The sequence below is a fragment of the Scomber japonicus genome, chromosome 18, assembly GCF_027409825.1.
Source record: "Scomber japonicus isolate fScoJap1 chromosome 18, fScoJap1.pri, whole genome shotgun sequence".
Lineage (NCBI taxonomy): Eukaryota > Metazoa > Chordata > Actinopteri > Scombriformes > Scombridae > Scomber > Scomber japonicus.
In genome coordinates, this window is record NC_070595.1 from 21,040,203 (window position 1) to 21,055,764 (window position 15,562).

Genomic DNA, 15,562 nt, shown 5'->3' on the forward strand with positions numbered 1-15,562 from the left:
TGGCTGCAACTACTAAAGGAGTAGCATTTCATGAAATGCTGAACAACTTGCCAACTGTTAAGCATGGGAGTGGATCTGTCATGCTTTGGGGTTGTGTTGCAGCTTGTGGTACAGGAAAAATTGCTGAAGCTGAAAAGAGGATGGCTTCTACAACAGGATCATGATAACTAAACATACCTCGAATCCACCATGCACTACCTCAGAAGACAAGCTGAAGGTTTTGGAATGACCCTCACAGTCCCAACTTTAAACATAATTAAAATTGGTGGGTATATCTTAAAAGAGGTGCATTAAAGATGACTCAAGAATATTTCAGAACTAGAAGCTTTAAGGAACAAACTGAAAAAATCCCAAATACAAGAATTTAAAAAAACCTTTAGCTGACTGCAGACAGTGTTTGCAAGCTGTGACATCTACCAGAGAGAGATTTACTAAGTACTGAGTATCTAGGGAGCCCAAACTTCTGCAGATGCCACAATGACTTTTAATTTTTGTTCAATTTATGACATAAAAAGTATCTAAGTGTTAATGTTTCCTGAGAATATTGTGTTTTATATTTCATATCCTTGAGAGCTGTGTTTACATCTTTTCAATAAAAGACACCAACATATGTTATTTGTTAAGGGGTGCCCAAAGTTTTGCATTTGACTGTAAACTTCACTACAGTACTGTTTTGAAGTTAATTTAGTTTTTTGACTTTGCTTAACTACATAATCTCAATCACTTTGGAAACAGATGGTTATGCATTATGTGTTGTTATGATAAGCCTACAGTGACTGTAAGGTGCTTTCTTTCTGACTTTTTCTTAAAGTCGTGGTCCAAATTAGTTTTTGTTTTTTTGTAAAGTAACAGGACAGATGATGATTGTGACAAGCATCAATGGCAGATACAGACATAATTAAAGTTGTGTTATTGTTGGCTCTTTACTGGTCTACTTACCCCAATCCCAAGTTTTTAAATAAGAAATTAAATAAAAATTCACTTAGTAAGCACAGCTTACATTTCTTTACATTTCTTCAGATTTGTTAAATTTATCTGTAACGGACCAATTACAGTAACATTTGTGCCTTTTATGATTACATAATTTTGATTGGTATCAAGAGAATATTTCCCTGAGGCAGTGTCTGTTCTCAGTCAAATGACAAAATTTAACATATTTAATTATAATTAAAAGTCCAGTGCCTTAAAATAGTTTTTGTGGACCACAATGTAATTGTTGAATGATCCTCTGTATTCAGGCCACTTGAGCTGAAAGGAAAACGAACACGATCAAATAAGCTTTGCTTTACCTGTTTCACAGAATAAGGCAAACATAATAATCTCCGTCTGTATTTGCCATACCATCTAAGAAACCGCAGCAATACTTACCACCATTACCACCATTGAATACACAATTTTGATCTCAATTAGTCATTTGGCACCAAAAATTCAATTGTTTGTAAGGAAAAGCACCAAATAGGAAGAATCTTGTAAATGAACTGTAATAGATGTATCATTATGCTCTGCATTGGAATCGTTTAATCTATTTTGCATTATTGTTAGTTGTTGTGTTGTCTTTGTTTTAATATTATGAAAATGGAGCCTGAAGATTTATGCAATCTTGTACATGTATATGAGTATGATGTATGGAGCTGTTTCAAATTAAGTAAAAATACTAGTACAACAAGTGTTGTCAAAAGTAAATAATCTGAATGTGGAACCAGCTGTTCCATATACTGTAGAAAATTTCAGTAGAAATGTTATTTTAACATTGAAGCCCTGAAATATTGAATGTATTGTTCTAAATTAGATATTCAATGAATAGGTCACTGGAATATTATGGAGCGCAGTTAATCCATTATGATGTAGCATCTAGTTGTGAACTGCTATTCAATAAAATTTATTAGAACTAAAACAATTGCAAGTTTTCAAGTTTCTATTTGTCAGTATAATGAGGAAAATAAGGAAGGAAATGTATTTTTCTCAGGGTAATACAGCGATTCAATAGAGAATGTGTTAAATCTGAGGAAATTGCATTTCATGGATTTACTTAATGTCAGTGGGTTTAGACCTTATTTATAGATTTAAAAACGTCCCTTATTTTGTGACAAGCTGTATGAATATGTAGGAAATTCTCTACTGATAATCGTAGGAATTATTCTGTTGGTATATTGATATTTTTTGTGTTGTGAACACAAAAATAGGTGCAAGTCTTAGAATACTAGGTTTTTCTTTTCTACATTGAGGATTGTGTACCGCATATTTTCTGTAGTGTATTACTAGTTTGTTAACACTTGTTAAATTGTTACACTACAGTTATGCAATGGTTTACAGAGTTCACAAAATTATTTTTTATCATCTTGAGAATTAAAATAATTTTTCATCTGAAATGTGTGAATACTTTTTGTCTCAAACACAACCTACAAAACACCTTTTTAGAAGATTGCGGGTGCCTAAAAAGTCAAGTGGACACCTGAGGGAGAGGACAGTGATTTTTAGAAAGAAAACTGCATTACACTGAGTTGAAAAAATATATTATCTAAAACATGTATTTTTAGAAAAACTGGAATTATGAATTACATATTTCAGAGCAGACATCTTATCAAAATGCAACAGATTATTACTTAAGTGCAATGGTGTAACAGCTCTCAGGAGACAAGACATCAAACAGGTAGCAGATCAGCTGTTCAGCCTGGTGGAGAAAACACAACAAAGATTGTCTGAAGATGGTGGTCAGCAAACAAGCAATACTTGAAGCACCAACTTATAACATTCATGGCAATACAACAGATCTTAATCATTACACTTGGTTGACTCCCAAAAAGCAGCTTAAGACTCCTGACTTGTTTTAGTCTTGTAAGAAGAATGTAGCCTTAAAGCAAAACCTCACTTATATTCGTGATTTACCTCTTTCTCACTTTCTGGGTAGATCATCATTTCCCCCACTTTCTGTAGGTCCGACCTTTCCTTGTAAATGCTGTTGTAACAGCAAAATGCACAGGACAAGGGGAAAGGTTATTCAAAAGCAAATATTCTAAATGCATGTATTCAAGGTTTGAGTTATTTGTTTCCATACCTTTGGAGAATCAAGTTAAAGCAGGTCACAATCTTCTCCCCCTGAAGAGCAATAATGAGGCAGGGGGTCAAGTGAAGATGAGCCACCTTTTAAGGACACAAAGAGATAAGTGACACTCAACTGCTGATTGTAGTGTTTGAAGAAGAACACAAGATCTAAAGCTCATTTAAAAGCCACACTCCTCACCCTCTCGTCTTCACTTGATAATCGCTTCAGTGTCCTGGCGATGTGTTGCCTTTGCTCCTTATCTAGTATGCTTAACCTCCCTGCCACCAGATGGCAGCCTGACCTCAACAGCTGCTCCAGCATGTCTAGCTGAGATGGCACTTGGCTGAGTGTTGAGGCATTTATGGGTAGCAACAAACATGTTGTTTGCCAGAGAGTGGTGTTTATCAGGGTCCCTGGTACCAATAAAAAGCCACACAGGACATTTGTTTTCAACACAGTCTAAAAAGGTCATCTGGAGTCATGTTTCAACATCAAAGTCCCAATAAGTGATTGAGTAATCTAAAGTGAACCCTTTTTGTTTTAGAGATGATTAAATCATGCAACCTGAACACAGGCCATATCATGGGTCTTTAGAGTGTAAAGTTACCAATACATATATAGTATATTGTCTGTTTGTCCAAACCTCCATTTGGTCCTGACGCCATCAGAGGTGACAGACCTTCCTTGGCTGCAGGGGCCAATGTGCAGCTTTGCTTACGTTCTACAGAGGCTAAAGGGTCTGAACACAGGCTAAGTATCTGAAACATGAAATCAAGAACAACCATAAAGCAGTGCAGGTGACAACTTCTCATAAGTTTGCAGTCTTACGCTGTGTGTGACATGTATACCTGCTCCTGTCTCATTGTGCTGGTCTCAGCACAGCAGAGCCCTTCTGGGAAAAGCCTCTTGACATCCTGAATTGCTCTCTGATAGGTTCCTGATCCTGTGACATTTGGTTATAGACTTTTTAACTGACATGTACACTGCAATTATATTGTTGAAATACTGGTTGATCTGTGTGGATTCAGACATCAGGAATGCGATACAGGGCACTGATCATACTGTAGATACCATAGTATGAATGAGCCATACCATAGCAGGCTGTCCACAGGGATGAGTCCTCCTGGCCCAGCATGTCCAGAAGCCTCTGCACAGCATTTTCCCCCTTGAGGCAGACAGCCAATGACCAGCCAGAGCACAGGAACTTCACACGAGCCTCCAAGTCTGAGGGGTCCTGCACAGAACAAGGCAACACTATATGAATTCTCAAGGCATAGTTTGTACAAATAGAATAATTTTTCAATAATACGCTTTAAGTTACATTTTCTGCAGACAGCAGTGAGTTAGCATCACTTTTGTCCAGAGTCGCTACTTGCAGGCCCACCAACATTAGACCGCTCTGCTGGAGTTTGCGGAGTATTGTAGCCACAGTGTGATTCCAGACGCTCGGTTTGAAGAGGAACACAGTGAGCAGCATCTGTGGATCTGTACAGAAAGTTAGCTTGTTTCTGCTCCACAGTATCACTGAAAATATTGAGAGTACGTCACATCATTTGCTGATTTTATAAGTTGCCTGCTTTTCTCCTCCTTATTTTTTCACACACGCCCTTCATAGTGCAGGAAATAAACTTCTGTAGTGTGTGTATGCTATGGTCTGAAGAGCAGGAAAGAGAAGACATCTACTTGTTTCTCCTTTAAAAGCTGCTAAAATCCATTAACAAGAACATCCCTCATTCAGCAAACATACCAGGAATCATTTCATGGTCAAAGAAGAAGAGGGAGGCTTGTCTGAAAGCCACTTCAGGTGTGGGTGACATCAGGACACTCAGGTCACAATGATAATCGTGCTGTAGGATCTTCTGCAGTGAAGCAAAAGCATCCACTCGTCTGAGAGCGCACACTAGTGCAGAAGATGACATCAGACTGTGCAGACTGCCTTGGTAGAGCTGCTCTCCAACCTCATACGGACTCAGTTCCTGGGCATGAAGTCGAGTCAATGCAGGCAGCCACTTCAGGCCAAGCAGTTCAAACGCTGAAAAAAAAGAAAACATAAGCAGAGAGGTATGGTAACAGAATTCTGGTGTAATACTCATGCCAGATACAGGTTAACATATTGTCTTTGTCATAGTATGCCTATGGTCTTTCCTTATTAAGAAATGTCTTATTAATGAAACAAAAGTTGTGTCAGTGAGTTTTTTAATACATTAATTCACCACTCCACTCCTCTTCTTACATGTTAATAGATTTTTCTGACAACAGTTGGGTTACATTATTTGCAGGTTCTTCATTACAATGAGTTTGTTGTGAGTGGAACAATATTTCTTACTTTTTAGTGCTAAACACTACTTGGATGCATAAAATAATTCACTCATATACTCATTCATTTGCTCACTCACTGAACTGTGTGGGCTGATTTGTGTATTTGACAGCGTGTTTGTTTATTTGCTGCTGCTCCCAGGACAGGCTGTACTAGAGAAAAACATAGGACCTTCACCCACCTTGTGGCCTTTCTGTCAGCAGTACGTGTAGGAGGTTCAGGCCTTGACTCATGTCCTTTCCACACAGGGTCAAAATAACCACCTGGTCCATGTCAGACTTGAATGGACACTTCTGCCGGAGCAGGATCACATCAGAAGGATTTGGCACTGCCCACATACACCTAACTATAAAAAAAGCATGTGTGCATACAATAACATGAGGGGAATCAGTATAGGATATTCTACTACAATCTTTATTTACACTGAATTCACAGTGCTTACCAAACATATGAAACAGGTGACTGTTGTAGGGCACAGTGTGGAAGCACAAGCTTGGCTCCACAGCCTGACCATCATCAAGTCTGGAGCGGATGCAACCCAGAGACTGTTGTGCCTTGAATTCTCTCATTAGGGCTGAAACAATATGACAAGTAGACAGAAATATTAAAACAGCCCTGCAATTAAGAATGCAGATTTGCACATTATCTGCAGTTTCTAGATAATAAGAAATCTTATACATATTATATCACACTACACATTTTAGCCAATGCTTTAGCAGCATTCAAGACTATCAGGAATTATAATTTTCTTCATGGTCCCCAGAGTTTACCCCCTCAGGTTGGCATTTTTGCTTCTCAGTATTTTTTTTTTTTTTTTTTTACAGTTTACCTTGTTAGTGAAATATCTTGACAACTCTTAGAGGGATTGCCATGAAATTTTATGACAAATCCTAATGACTTTGGTGAATTCCTGACTAAACATGAAGTTCACATTTGTGTGTTTTGTTTTTTGTGAATGTCACAAGAAATGTTAAATACATTGCCATGGAACACACATTCATGCTTTATCCTCTGATATATTTTAATTTGTCCAAAACTTTGGTTTATGATCAAATACCAGCAAAACTGATTATATTCCTATCTGCCTCACCGGTACTTTGTATTATGTTCTAATTAGCAAATGTCACACCTTAGCATAACTTCCTTAACATCAGCATGTTAGCATTTTAATTATTAGCATGTTAGCATAATGACTTTAGCTATTCACATAAAATATTTAGCTTTCATCACTGCTGTGTCTTGTTATTGTCTCACAGAGCTGCTGGCAAACTCTTAGTCTTGATTCTTTTCATATAATTAACTAAAATGAATGATGGTGTGAATATAAACTGAGATGAAATTTGAGACCTGCTGCCAGATTAACACTGTGACACGATGCATTTTCTTTCCTGAGAATCACCACTAGACAGTGACAAGGCAACACTGGCTCGTCCTGATGTGGAGTTACAGTAGGTGGACTGCAATACACAAGGGCCTGGAGAAAACACATACTGGATTTAAGAGTGGGGTAAAAAATACATAACATTGGCCACAACAAGAAACATTTAAATTCATCAAAAATCACTATCTAAATACATTTACTTAGATAGCAGCTAAAGCTACATTTTCTATTATGATATAGCCTAAATGTCTTAACAAGAGTCACTCCTGGTAAGTTCAACCATATCCATTCTACTTTCCATTTCTGTTTTCTGTAGTAAATGGCAAACTTCCCTGAAAAGCAATTAAAATAAAACATATCGTAATTCGTTGACTTTGATTCATGAGGTTCAATAAAATATTGTCTCAGCCTCCCATTCTTTTATTTTATTCTATCAAACACTTATTTACCTGCTGGTTGCTGAGTCCCAGGACTGCAGCTCCACTACTTTGCAACTGCAGCCTCTGCAGCCCTCTCAGACTGAAGCCTCTACGCTTGCATACAGCCAAAATTAGGGCGTAGCAACACAGAGGCACAATAGGTGACACCACAAGAAGCATGTCGCCTGTGCAGAGGGAGAGAGATGGGTAGGTCAGCAACTCCACTCAAGGTAAAAAACATAAATCCTCAAACAAACAAAATTGCGCTTGGGGCAGTTAAGATGTGGGCTAAAAATTAAATATGGACAGAATACAGTGTCCCACTTAAGACAGTTTCAGCTCCTCTCTGAATTACAGTACCTTTAATTGTAGCACACAGAAGGGCGGATGATCTTACATTGAACATGCTGCGTCCGACTCTGTCAACCCTTCTAACAAAAGAGAGCCATTCATTAATTTTCTTAAAGTGACTAAGTGTAAATATAATATTATAATCAAAAATCAGTGTCAGTTATTTTAATAGTTGGTCAAATAATTGGTCAACATAGTCTAATAATACATTTGTTTGAAGAAAAAAAGCATTACACTGTTGAATGAATTTTTGCATTTTGGAAATTTGAAAACAAACTTATTCAGAAGCTGCCTGTGATCCTCTGGCCTTCCTCCTCGAAGCCGTCCTGAAAACCAGAAGCACAGCTCTCTGTGGACTTGACTGGCCAGTTGAGGGAAGTACAAGAGTGGAGATCCTTGACCTCTGCAGTGGTTTAGGTTTTTAGAAAGTGGATCTGTCTTCATGACCAGCACTGAATCTAAAGAATTGGTTAAATCCTTCAACACTGAGTGAGCATGAGGGCCCCGAACAGCTAGAGCAAGGACTGGCACGGAAGTCTCGGCACTTTGGATAACTGCTTCAGCACCTAAGGATCAGATTGAGTGTTTTAATACTATTTTTATTCTGTATAGATATTTGCTTTGATTTGATGTGACATGGATCCTGGAATAGTGTGAGATCCAGAGCGTCATGTACACCAGATGAACAAGTCAGAAGGAAAATTACTGAGTACTTTTATAACAAATGGCTTCAGGTATTCTTACCAGGACAGTTACTCAGGACCCCCTGTGGTGGATAAAGGAGCCGCAGACCACACACATCGAGTCCTGAGTCAAGGACAAGCTGGAGGATATAGTGTGCAAAGATGGGCTGTAGTGAAAGGGCACACCACAGAGTGAATGATACCTATAGTAAAGAATGAAGGGAAAGTTAGCATAAAATCAGTTGCTGCTATATCTGTGACTCACCGTTTCCTGAGATCAACAGGAAGCTGATGAAAAGGAACAACTATTGACAACGTAAAACGACTGCACTGCTGAAGGACAACATGCTCACCTCTGTGTCCAGCTCTTGTGTGGTCTCTCTCCCCTTACAAACACACTCCTGAGTTTCCACAGTCTGCCAGTAAAACCCTGGACTGAGACCAAATGTCCTATCTATAACCTGAAATACAAAGCCAAGGCAACAAAATACAGTCAACAGAATGCAAAATCATCTGAGCGGTTGGAAATATTTGAAATCTCTGCAGCAAACCACCTTTTTGTTTGAGGTGGCAGAGATAAAACAATTTAAATAAGAAGAAGGCAGGTAGATGGGTGAGGTTGGATGTAGCCAGTGGGCAATTGAAGTGAGAGAGGTCTCAGAGAGGAATCTGCAGACATGTTTATAGAAAGGTTCATGGATGTCTGTGTCCCGTTTCTACAAATCAAACAAAAAGAAAAACAGCATCAGCACACAAATCATCAGACATTATGAAGCCTAAACTTGAAATGTGTTTTTGTTTCTTTGTTATTCACCCTCGGTGTATAACTGTGACGAGCTACAGCTAAAACATGCAAAGCTAGCCCGTCCTCAGTCCACAGCTGCTGGAGTCCTGCAACCCAAAACGGGACTCCGTCTTCATCATGACGAGGGTCGGGACCAACCTAGCACACATAAACAAGTGTTACTGACATGGTGAGGCACGAACTCAGCCTTAATAACAACCTTTGGCATATGTTAGGAAAGAGAAGCCACTGCTCACGAACCAGAAACAGAAACCAAGCCACTAGAGAGTTGTACACATTTGCTTTGGTTGCAGGATCCAGATATTTTCTTTTTCCATGAGATCTGCTTTCAGCCATACCAGGACTGGAGAGGCTGACAATAAGCTGCATGCACCCTTTACTTTCAATATCTGCTGGAAGAGTACTGATTGGCTGGAGATGAGACGCTTCCTGCAAAACAAGCCATAATAAGTGTAGGCACTTTTTTAAAGTACTATACATCTTGAGTGTTCTGGTAACTTACAAAATCATAAAGAACATCAGTCTTTTCAGCAGCTGGCTGCTTTTCTCTGACCGATTTAGTTGGACGATGTAGTCTCAACTCCTTAAGAATTTGCTGGTGTTGTTCACGTTGCTTCACTTGCTTTTTCTGTTGTTGGTCTCTAACAAGAGCATCATCATGGTTAATTTAGCTTACTGTCAATGATGTGCTGAATGTATAAAGAAAGAAATACATACCGTTGCTGCTTTGGTGCTTTGGGATATTTATTTCCACTTCCATTCATCTCTCTTATTTTCTGAAGCAACATACTCTTTCCAGTCACTTTTCTGGAAGCAAAGAAATGACAATATGAACTAGAACACAATGTACTTAAATGTGAATCATAACAAATGTTTTTAGTGCAGAATATATTTACCTGTCCCCCGCCTGTGATCCAACATGCACTTTAAGATTGGGTTTCTCTGCAGGTGGTGTTTCCTGGTGAGTGTTGTGTTTGGCCGGTGACTTGTAATCTGATGAAAGCTTCAGGGATGTTCTTGGTGGTTTTATTGAAGGATCAGGGCAGCGCAAGTCAATATAAACTGTGGGACATTCCTGGTGGCTCAACTGCAACTTTTCTGCCATGTTTTCAAATGATTTGTTGCACACATTATTCTGTCTGTAGAGAACAGGTGATCATCATTATTATTATTTTAGGGACTTGGTTGCAAAAATGACTGTGTCATTTTTAACTTACCTAATGTGGTTAGAACTTGTCACAAGATCTGATGCAGACTGGTTCTTGGAGAAAGCAACTAGCTTCTCCATTATATCCCCTTGGGACCTGTCCTTGTCACCATCTATGAAGAGAAATTGCTTTGAAACTATAGACACAAGTAAATTCATAATGTTAAACATAAAACAAATAGGTAGATTACCATCAGCGAACCCTTTATTGATCACTATTGCTACACGGATGGTGTTTAATTACTTACCTGCATGTAGTTTTAGAAGTTCCCCTGAAACGCCTTGTTGTAGAGGTGCCGTATCCTGTTTGAGATTTTGGAGGACATCATCTAAATCCCACTGGTCTAGCTTCTGTATGTTAAGGTGTTAAAAAAGGGTATTTCTGAATAAAGAATGCTTACACTGATCAACCACAACTGGCAAAGATTATTGTTATTACTTTATCAAACCCACCGCAAATGAGAGAACGAGAAAATCTTCATCAGATTTAGTGTTGCTCCTGTTTGATTTTAAAGAGACATCCAGCTTGGTTCTGTTCAACTCAATTTTTTTCTTTTCATTTGCCTTTAACAGGGACATAGAAAATGAATGAAAGGGAATGATTACTATTTAATGTATCAAGGCTTTACAGTGCTTTACTCTCATCAGGACAGTGACTGCAGATTAATGTCACCCACCTCAATATCAGTGCCAGACGGTTGTGTACCCCAATGAGTTACAGTGGCGCTTTCTACAATTTCATCATCATCCAACTTCAGACTCTGGCTGCAATTCTCCTCTGACCAGCATGTCTGAGAAAAAGGTTTCAACAGTTCCTGGACACACACAAACACACAGACAACCAGTTTATGTCAGGTCAGTGGCTCCTGGCATTACTAGAAAACAATAAAAAATAAAAAATATAGTTGAATAACCTCCAGTTCAGCATCTTCCATGGGCAAATGATCCTCCTGGATGTCTTCAGGGACCTTTAAGGAAAGACCAGCTGGTCTTTGAAATATTGTGACCATCCCTTCATCCTCGGACTGTAAAGACGAAACATTGTTTGGTGTTATCTACTTAACTTAATTCATTTAAATGAATTAGGAATAAAGAACCCTACCGATAAAGAATTAAAGTCGATGGTCGGTATATGCGGTTTCACTTTCTCCAGAATTGAACTCCAGTGATTCAGCTCCATTTTCAGCAGACAGAGATAGCCTTAAAGTAAGACAAAGTGTTTTACATAACTGTGAGGAACGTGTTTGGGGATTCTTGGTTACCACTGGCAACAGAAGGCTTCTATGTGCGGCACGTTAGCCTGTCAACAATGCAGTGTTGCCTTCAAGTGCTGTCAGAAATCGCACGTTAAAATCACAGGGAAGCGTTTTTGCACCTGGACAAACAATTGGGTTACAAACACGGTGTTCTGGCTGTTCATGACACACAGAGAAAGGGACATGCCCCGAGGTAGGTTGTCTGGACAAATATACCCAAGTGTTAACAAATACTTTACTACAGTAAATCCTCTTGAACGTGCTTACCTCGTGTCAAATTCGTACCTGTTCATCTTTTGTAGCTGCTTCGTGACTAGCCAACTGTTTGGCTGACCAATTTGTTATATAGTATAACCCTCCCCCGTCATAATTAAAGTTAATTGTAACATTTTGGTCGCCCAAAAAGTCACATTTGGTTGTACTAAAAGACGTTCTTATTGTTGTATCTTCAGTTTTTTCCGGTAACGCTCAGTACATTTTGTTTCACTAGTTTGAAGCCTGTTTTTCACTAGTGAAAGATCGTGCTAACCAAGCTAGCAAATCGGATGGCAAAGGTCAAAATCATGGTGGTATTCTAAAAGCTCTTATAAAACATTTACATAATACATGATGAAACACATAATATATAATACATAAAACATTTTAATAAAGACAAGGCACATGTTTCAATCAATTTATTACACTTTTTAGACAATTTCCTAACAGTTCAAAATACTTAAAAGTAACAAGCATTTCATGAAGACACCAGCTGTACACATATTCGTAATTCATCCTGTCTGTAATTTCTTTGCCAAACCTTTTGGACATCCACTCCTGTCACATAAATTATCATTTATTATGCCTTGATGTCTTAAAGTTAAAGTGCCATTTCAGTTTTGTTCCTCTTATTTTTGCATACGGTTAAGGAGCCAAACATTAACCATTTCATCCATCCATTTCAAATTACTGGTCCATTCCCTTCCAGTTCTCTTTCTTGTTATCACAATTTTCACTGTCCTAAAATGCTCATGATCACAGCAATGAAAGTGCCATTCTGTAACAATGTAAATTCGATACTTTGTGTGTTAAAGACATACACTGTGGTTAAAGAGCATGAAAGGAGGGCCAAGTGGTTTATACATGATAGCATATAGAGGCATAGAATACATTTTAAAATATATTAAAATATTTTTGGAAAATATATCATTCAAATCCATTCATTGTTTTTTTCATATGCTTGCATATATATGCAAAACTGTCTCCATATTAAGAGATCAAATCCCTAGACTAAGATATATACAGTCCCTCTTACTCTCTAATGTCAGTATCCATTGAATTATCTCAAAGCATTTTTTGTGGATTGAATAAAATTCTATTTTCTTTAAAGAGATGGCAGTTTACCCACTGTAGTCGCACTTTCCCACAATTACACATTCACTATTAACACAAAACTCCATAAAGCAGAAGGAAATTAAATTTTTCTTAAATGAAAAAAAAATCTTCCTTCAAGTGTATTTTGAAACACATTTTCTGTAAAGATGATGACATCAATTTTTCTGTTAATAGTCAACATGAAATATGAAACTGAATCTTACATCAGTATTACAGTTTTGAGCTTGAAATCTGAAACATTTAGTTACATTGTTAAAAATATTATCTGACAATTCTGGAATACTCTGTCGTGTGTACGACCCAATTTTGTAATCATGTATGCCTGTGTCTGCCTAGCAGGTTTGGAAGACTTCATTGGCAATATCCCGTAGGTCCATACCAGCTAGATGTGGTGGGCTGGTGCATGTAATGTTGTTGTATATGGTGATAGTAGTGTCAGGCTCTTCACTCTCTGCGTGGGTCTCCACTTGTCGAGGTACCACCAGTGGATTCCTCAAGCTGTAGTTTCTGAGTGGGAGGGCACCGCAGTCACATTTCCACCGGTTCCCAGACAACAAAAGTTTTTCCATATTCTCTGAGAAATCAGGTACCATGCTTGTCAAGGCATTAGCTCTCAGGTCTAGATAGCGCAGTCTTGGAAGTAACTGCTTTGTGCCGTTTTGCAAAAACTGTCGACATTCATTGTTGGACAATAGCAAGTACTCCAAATTCTTTAGACCAGAAAATGTGTTGGTTGGGAGAACCTCCAACTTGTTATAACTCAAGTCTAGTCCCAGTAGGCCTACCAGGTCCACAAAGCTCTGGCGTTCCACTGTAGAGATGTTGTTGTGTTGCAAGAAAAGCCTCCGTAGACCAGACAGTCCAGTGAATGCTTGAGTTGTGATTCTTGTTAGACAGCCTCTGTCCAGATGAAGGCTGTGAAGCTTCGACAGGCCTTTGAATACCTGGTCCGGTAGACTGAGGAAGCAGCTTCCGGACAGGTTGATAACAGCCACATGAGACAGGCCTGTGAAACTACCCACTTGTGCCTCCTGCAAGTTATTATGCTCTAGCTCTAGGACCTCCAGATGACTAAGGCCTTCAAAGATCCTTTCGCCCAGGGCTCTGATCCTGTTGTAACTGAGTCGTAGTTCTTCCAGGTACTGCAGATCGCGGAAAGTCCTGGGCCTGATTCCAGTGATAGAGTTGTTGGAAAGACGCAGCACATGAAGACTGTGCAAGCCCAAGAAAGTGTCGTCGTGAAGTGTGGTCAGTCTGTTGTTTGTGAGATCCAGCCATCTGAGCGACCTCATGCCTACAAAGGCTCTGGGAACCACTGTCACGATCTGGTTTTGGGCCAGGTAAAGCTTTTGCAGTTTAGTGAGTTTAACAAACACATTAGCCTTGATGACCTTGAGATAATTTCCAGTTAGATCCAACTCTTTAAGCTCAGCAAGATTTTGGAAGAGCTGTGGTTGCAAGTAAGCAAGTCTATTCCCTGCAAGAACAAGCTCTCGTAGACCTGTCAGGTCCTGGAAAGCTGTCTCAGGTAAAACTGCTAGTGAGTTCCATCCTAGGTTCAGAAGCCACATGTTTGAAAGTCCAGCAAACAGTCTCTCCTCAACACGAATCAGGTGGTTGTTATGCAGACTAAGTGAGGCAAGGTTAGGTGTGTTCTGGAAGATAATACCCGGTAACGCCCGCAGGCGATTGCGCTCAAGGTGAATGTGTGCTAGTGACCGAAGTCCTTTGAAAGCCTGCGGGTCAAGAGTCGCCAGCTGGCCACTCTGCAGATTCAAAAAGTCCAGATTGGTAAGATCCTTGAAAGACGATGCTGGGAGCGAGGTAAATAAGTTGCCATCCAGCCAGAGAGAGTGAGCAGATGGCGGCATATCAGATGGGACTTGTGTGAAGTTTCGAGCACTGCAGTACATGTTGAGCTCCAAGCTGTATTCATCGTGCATACAGGAGCATCCCTTAGAACATGGAATAGGCTCTTCGGTTGCCTTGTCTCCAGCTGTGTCGGGGTCTGACAACACCAGTGATGTTCCCAGTACCCACAACACCAACAGCACAATGGTTCGCATAACAGCTGTGAATAGAGTATTGATATCACTCAGTAAATTCACTCTCAGATATTCTCACAGAATGGTGTAAAATGTGATGCTTTGTTAAAAATGTTGGGGGGAAAAATTTAATTGTTAATGTTTCGTTCTTAAAATATATTGCTTACCTTGAACCCGAGAGATCTTGATTTAAGGTGGACAGGCTGTGAAATACTGAATGACCAACCCTTGTGCAGTTGTTTGTACACTGAATGGAGAGTCAGCCAAGCCCCCAAACCTTTTTTCAAAGTGAAGTCCACTGAATGTGTACAATTAACCCATTCATTTCCATTAGTTTTGTGCTGAATGTTGCTAGTATTTATTTTTTTAAATCTTTTCGAGAACCCTACGCTGGCTGTCATTTATATCAACTGTGATCATTTAATATCCATAATCCAGTGTCCTTAATAGTTCCACTATTATAAAGTTGTTAAAATGAGACCATACTATCTATTGGGTCAGTGTGGTGATAATGTTACTTTATTGAAATATCTAATGATTACATACATATGTACTCCCATTTATTCTTATCACACACATCCTGTATTTTCAATCTAATATGGGATTCAGTGAAAGTAGACTGTAGTGTTCAGTAAAGTCAGGGTTCTGTCACTGAGTGCATTTACTGTAGATTGTAACTGATAT

At 39.1% G+C, this 15,562-nt stretch overlaps 2 protein-coding genes across 2 annotated transcripts; both read right to left on the reverse strand.

Moving 5' to 3' along the window:
* Nucleotides 1–2,388: 2,388 nt before the first annotated feature.
* Nucleotides 2,389–11,216, reverse strand: LOC128379279 (dynein axonemal assembly factor 8). The gene is made up of 29 exons (XM_053338903.1): nt 11,121–11,216; nt 10,884–11,021; nt 10,660–10,770; nt 10,455–10,557; nt 10,217–10,319; nt 9,896–10,138; nt 9,717–9,806; nt 9,502–9,640; nt 9,240–9,428; nt 9,009–9,137; nt 8,749–8,910; nt 8,548–8,655; nt 8,256–8,397; nt 7,789–8,077; nt 7,521–7,588; nt 7,191–7,345; nt 6,708–6,834; nt 5,803–5,934; nt 5,542–5,706; nt 4,791–5,075; nt 4,365–4,528; nt 4,136–4,277; nt 3,892–3,986; nt 3,687–3,801; nt 3,242–3,456; nt 3,056–3,141; nt 2,887–2,956; nt 2,604–2,671; nt 2,389–2,452 (listed from the first exon to the last, which is right to left on the reverse strand). Exons 1-29 carry the CDS (start codon nt 11,214–11,216, stop codon nt 2,389–2,391), a joined length of 3,993 nt encoding a protein of 1,330 aa, XP_053194878.1.
* A 905-nt stretch (nt 11,217–12,121) lies between these two features.
* Nucleotides 12,122–15,139, reverse strand: igfals (insulin-like growth factor binding protein, acid labile subunit). Its single transcript, XM_053337949.1, has 2 exons — nt 15,046–15,139; nt 12,122–14,904 (listed from the first exon to the last, which is right to left on the reverse strand). The coding sequence occupies exon 2, from the start codon at nt 14,897–14,899 to the stop codon at nt 13,166–13,168; it is 1,734 nt and encodes a 577-aa protein (XP_053193924.1). The 5' UTR covers nt 14,900–14,904; nt 15,046–15,139; the 3' UTR covers nt 12,122–13,165.
* Between the last annotated feature and the right edge of the window lie 423 nt (nt 15,140–15,562).